We start from the raw sequence: 5,459 nt of genomic DNA on the forward strand, positions 1-5,459 counted from the left end.
TATTAGAAAAAAATACTTTAAGGAGGTCTTTTGCAGCAGATTTGCCCAATTCAACATGTCATTTGATTTTTTTGACTGTTGCTTCCCTCGTTGTTGATTGTGGATCCAAATAAAATGAAACCCTTGACAACTTCGGTCTTTTCTCAATTTACAATAATGTTGTTTATTGGTCCATTTGTGAGGATTGTTTTCTTTATGCTGAGGTGCAATCCATATAAAAGGCTCTAGTCTTTGATCTTCTTCAAGTCCTCTTTACTTTCAGGAAGCAAGGTTGTATCATGTGCAAGGTTGTAGGATGTTAATGAGTCTTCCCTCAGTCCTGATTATGTAAGATTATTGTACTAGCCCAGCCTCTCAGATGACCTTGTTATGAGATTTAAAGTTGCTTCCCAGAACTTCACAGTCTCATCTGTTATGCTCACAATTTTCAATTCCAGTAATTTTCCAGTTACACAACCAGTGAGTTGTTCCTTCCTTGTCAAGTCCAATTTCAATTCATGTACCCCACTTCCCTTCATCAAACACACATTCAAAAGCCCCATCCATTTTGATCCAGATTTCCTCAGATTAGTAAATAATATCATATTCTATCATTGAATTCTAAAGTTTATCAGATTTCCATTTCACAATACGAACATTTTTACTCCAAACAGTTGTCTTTAATGTCCTTTAGCAACTTTGTTCACATTGAATCCAGTTCTCATCCTTGTTTTTTGAGCTCTAGCCCATTTCATAGGCAAGAATTATGAGGTATTGAAGATTACACATATGACTCAACAATAACAAAATCTAGATTTTAATGGACTAAAAGGTTGACCCAAGGGGGAGGGGGAGAAATAATTGATGAGAGACCACAGTCCACAGATATGATCCAAATTCTTTACCCTGTTCAGTTGACCATCTCCATTGTTTTCTGTGGCAAAGTCCCATAGTCCTTTGCAAGGCACTCATCTCAGCACCAACAATGAAAGCAGATTGTCTGTCACTGCTGTTCTCCCTGGATCTGCATCTGAGTTAATTGGCTCCTTTCATTGTGAAATGTAAACTGCTCAACAGGACTGATTTTCATTTAATTCACTTACAAATCATCTGCTCATCAGTCCTTGGAAATACTGCTCTGCCTTCCCATTTCCAGAAATAATTACATGTGCCTAATATATACAGGATGACGAGGCAGGCCCCGTCCCTTCTCCCTTTAATGGTCCTTCTTAGAGAACTCTTTGTGTCTAAGTTATTTTATCATGACAGTGGTTGCATACTCCCCTGAGACTGAAGGTTTCAAATTCAGGCTTAAGAAGAAGGTATACAAGCCTTAATTTTTTTAAACATTTGTCAAAAGAAAAATTTTACCAATGTTATAATTTGGAATTTTACTTGGCTTACAGATTCATTAATTGAACAACCCAATTTCTAATACAACTAGAAATGTGCTCCCCGAAACAAAGATAGACTAGAGATTTGTATGATGTTATTGTATGTTGTCAAGTCGATTCTGACTCATAGGAATCCTATAGGATCATATTGAAGAGAATTGTCCCAAAGAGTTTGCTCTTTGGATCAAAATGGATGGGACTTTTGAATGTGTGTTTGATGAAGAGAAGTGGGGTACATGAACTGAAATTGGGCTTGACAAAAAAGGAACAACTCACTGGTTGTGTATATTTATAGCCAGAGTGCTCCCTGGAAGCCAAGATGGCCAGACTTTGTCGCTCATACTTTGGACATATTATCAGGAGGGACCAGTCACTGGAGAAGGATGTCATGTTTGGTAAAATGGAGGGTCGGAGAAAAAGAGGAAGACGCCAATGAGATGGATTGGGACAGTGGCAGAAGCAATGGGCTCAAGCGTAGCAATGATTGTGAGGTTGGTCCAGGACCAGGCAGTGTTTCATTCTGTTGTGCTATGAGTCAGTACCGACTCAATAGCGTCTAACAACAATTTACAGGAGCAGGTTGTCATGTCCCTGCTCTCCCAGAGCAGGATAACATACTCAGATAGATTAGAAAAAAAACAGGGGAAAGGCAGAACAAAGTTAGTCATTAGTTTTACCACACTATCAAATCATGAAGGAGTGCTAGTAGTGCAGTGGTTAAGCACTCAGCAGCTAAAGGAAAGTTCAAACCCACCAACTGCTCCACAGGAGAAGGATGTCACCATCTGCTCCTACAGAGATTACAGCCTTGGAAAACTTAGGTCAGTTCGACTCTATCTTGTTGTTAAGTCAGTTTTAACCCTTTATAGAGTTTCTCAGGAGTGACTGATAAATTTGAACTTGTGGTTTGCAGTCCTGTGCTTATCCTACAGTGCCATACCAGGACTCTATCTTATGGGGTCACTGTTGTTAAGTGCTGGAGAGTTGGTTCTAACTCATAGCAACCCTGTATAGGGTTTCCCAGGTGTCGACCTTGCCGTTCAAACTGAACTTTCGGTCCAGTATGTATCCTACAATGCCACACCAAGACTCCATAGGGTCGCTAGGAGTCGAAATCAACTTGAGGGCAAAAGACCTTTTTTTTTTGGAGCATTTGAGCATGTACATACAGTAAAACTGTACATAAACAGAAACGTTTTGTGCATATCAAGAAAGTCAAAAGAGACAGGAATTTTGGTGAGGCCTTGACGTGATACTGCCCAGAGCTAGGTTCCAGTGAATCTGGAAGAAGATTAAGTAGATTCTATCAACAGATTCACTGGTCTGACTTTCCAGAGAAAGTGGGGTACAGGCCACATGTGAGAATGCTACAGGACATGCAGTCGTCTTCCAAGAATAGTGATTTTTTCTGAGCATTTATGCCCAGCTCAGCACTGGTTTTCTTACCAGAGATTTCTCTCTTGTTCTTTCTCCACAGATATACTGGAGACCCGTCTTTTGGGGAATTGGGTTGCAGTTTCTTCTTGGGCTCTTAATTCTAAGGACGAACCCTGGTTTTGTGGCATTCGATTGGTTGGGCAAACAAGTTCAGGTAAGTTTGGTTCAAATGAACATCTTGCATTTGGATACAACTCTCAGTCTGTCCAAAATAGGTGTATTTGTCTCCATTAGTTGGCCCAGATTTTAATTTTGTAGGTTGAGTTAGATAAACAATCTTATTTACATACACTATGCTAATCTATTTCATTTAGTAGCATTATTACTCACATTGTTCACCAAATCATTCTATCCATGTTTCCCCCTTCATCCTGCCCAAGGACATCATGCTTCTAAGATAATCCTAAAAGCAGAAATAGGTTTTCTTTGCATCTAGTGTTCACTCGTACTTCCACACTCCATCCATGATTTTCTGGAGCAAATTACCATACTGGGCTCGCCCTTAACCCTCTCAGAGTCAGACTGAACGTCAGAAGCAACAGGAAATCTCTGCAGGCATACTTCAATAATATACCATCTCACCCTTCACTGAGAAAATGAGCTTCCCCTGTCTGCCCAACCAATGTGCCAGTTCTCTTCCCTTTGCTGATCCTCGAGAGTGCTGGGCACATTAGCCGTGACTTAGTGGTTTTATGATGTGCTCTTTTTCTTCATTTGACTCAGACTTTCCTAGGGTACACTGACGCTGGTGCTGCCTTTGTCTTTGGTGAGAAGTATGAAGACCACTTCTTTGCATTCAAGGTAAAGTCAACTTCTTTTCTATGTTGTTGTTGTTCTCGAGTGCCATTGAGTCACTTCTGACTCATAGAGACCCTGTATGCGGTTTACAAAGAGTTTGAGGTTGAAACCAACCTTGTGGTCCAATGCTTATCCTACAGCACAACATCAGGACTCCTTTTCTATGAAGAGATGCCTTCTCGGGAATTTGTCAGTCTGTGAAGATTTTTATGTAAAACCTATCATTGATATGGAGTGAATTCTGACTCACAATAACCCTACAGGTAGAGCTGCTCCATAGGAATAACAAGGCAGTAATCAGTATGGAGAAGAAGCTCTGGTGTGGCGCTGTGGGTTAATGCGCCAGACTGCAAAGCCATTTGAACTACAAGGTCAGTGGTTCAAGCTCACCAGCTGCTCCTCGGAAACCCTATACAGAGTCGCTATGGGTCGGAATCGACTCAACAGCACTTAACAACAATCATTATGGGGAAGGAGCTCTGATAGCATAGCAGTTACTAGTATGGCCACTAACCTCAAAGTCAGCAGTTTGAAACTACCAGCCGTTCAGCAGGGTAAACATGAGGCTTTCTGCTCCTGTAAAGATTTACAGTGTTGGAAACCATATACAGGGTCACTATGAGTCAGAACTGACTCAATGGCACATACCACTAATCTTTATGGGGAGCTCTGGTGGCATAGTGGGGTGTGTAATGAACTGCTAACTAAGTCAGCACTTTGAATCCACCAGCTGCTCTGTGGGAGAAAAATAAAGCTTTCTGCTCCTGTAAACATTTACAGCTTTGGAAACCCTATACAGGGTTGCTATGGGTCGGAACCGACTTGATGGCACTTAACAACAACAACAACAAATGAGTTGAAACTGACTTGATGGCACACAACCACCACCACCACCAATGTTTATGGAGGCAGATAACCATATCTTTCTCCTGTGGAGTGAATGGTGGAATCAAACAGTCAACCAAGATTAGCAGCTGAGCTCTTAATCAATGCACTACCAGAATTCCTTAGACAGAACCTAATAGATCAAAAACCAGGCATAGCAGAATAGATAGAGGAACAGAAGGTACTTCTTGAAATAAAGACCAGCAGGAAAAATAAAAAACAAAAATGGTAGTCTGATTGGCTACTACAAAAACAAGCAAATTGTTTGTTGGGGAGCCATCAAGGCAAGTAATCAAGTCCCTTCAAGACCAATCCCCCTCCAAGACTAAAACTCAAAGGGAGCACACAAGCAGGCATGCAAACTTGCTGGCGACCACATTGGTCTGCTGGTGAGTGGAAGAGGCAGAAAGCAGCAACTGAGATATGGGCCGAGTTCGACCATGTTCCATAGACTGCTGTCGACCTGGAGATGAGAGAGAGAAAAAGAGGTGGTGGTTGGTCAGAAGTGTGCTGAGACTTGTGGACTCCTGAGCCCAGGGACAAGGACATAGCCACAGAGGGCTGGAGCTAAAAGCAAAGTGCCCAGCTTATGTGAAGTAACAGGAGATGCATAAGAATGCCCAAACTTGTAGATAGTACTTGTTCAACCTGGCTTCAATGGCTTGATGATCAGAACTCAACCAGAGGAAGATAAAAGAAAAAAAAAAAAATCCTGTTTCGTGGTTTGTTTAAATAAAAGAAACAAGTATAAATTGCTACAATTTGATGAACTTGACCTATACTTAGGGATGTAGTATCTCAAAATACCAACTGAAAGGGAAGGAGTCTTCACATCCAAATTCAATCCTATCCCCTCTGTATACAGGGTTGATGAGGATGGACAACTTAGATGTTGGCTGCCTAAAATGTGGGGGATGGGAGCTACAAAGGCATGAAGTGGCTGGCTTGCAAGTTTTCAAGAGGAAG

The 5,459-nt window shown here is 41.4% G+C and overlaps 1 protein-coding gene across 1 annotated transcript in view; it reads left to right on the forward strand.

The window, feature by feature from the left end:
• Window positions 1-5,459, forward strand: part of SLC28A3 (solute carrier family 28 (concentrative nucleoside transporter), member 3) — a 49,101-nt gene that overhangs the window by 13,166 nt on the left and 30,476 nt on the right. Inside the window, exons 6-7 of the mRNA XM_006875886.1 lie at window positions 2,851-2,964; window positions 3,534-3,611. Coding sequence (XP_006875948.1) covers window positions 2,851-2,964; window positions 3,534-3,611 — 192 coding nt within the window. The remainder of the gene's footprint in view (window positions 1-2,850; window positions 2,965-3,533; window positions 3,612-5,459) is intronic.

Source organism: Chrysochloris asiatica, unplaced genomic scaffold, assembly GCF_000296735.1.
Source record: "Chrysochloris asiatica unplaced genomic scaffold, ChrAsi1.0 scaffold00344, whole genome shotgun sequence".
Classification (NCBI taxonomy): domain Eukaryota; kingdom Metazoa; phylum Chordata; class Mammalia; order Afrosoricida; family Chrysochloridae; genus Chrysochloris; species Chrysochloris asiatica.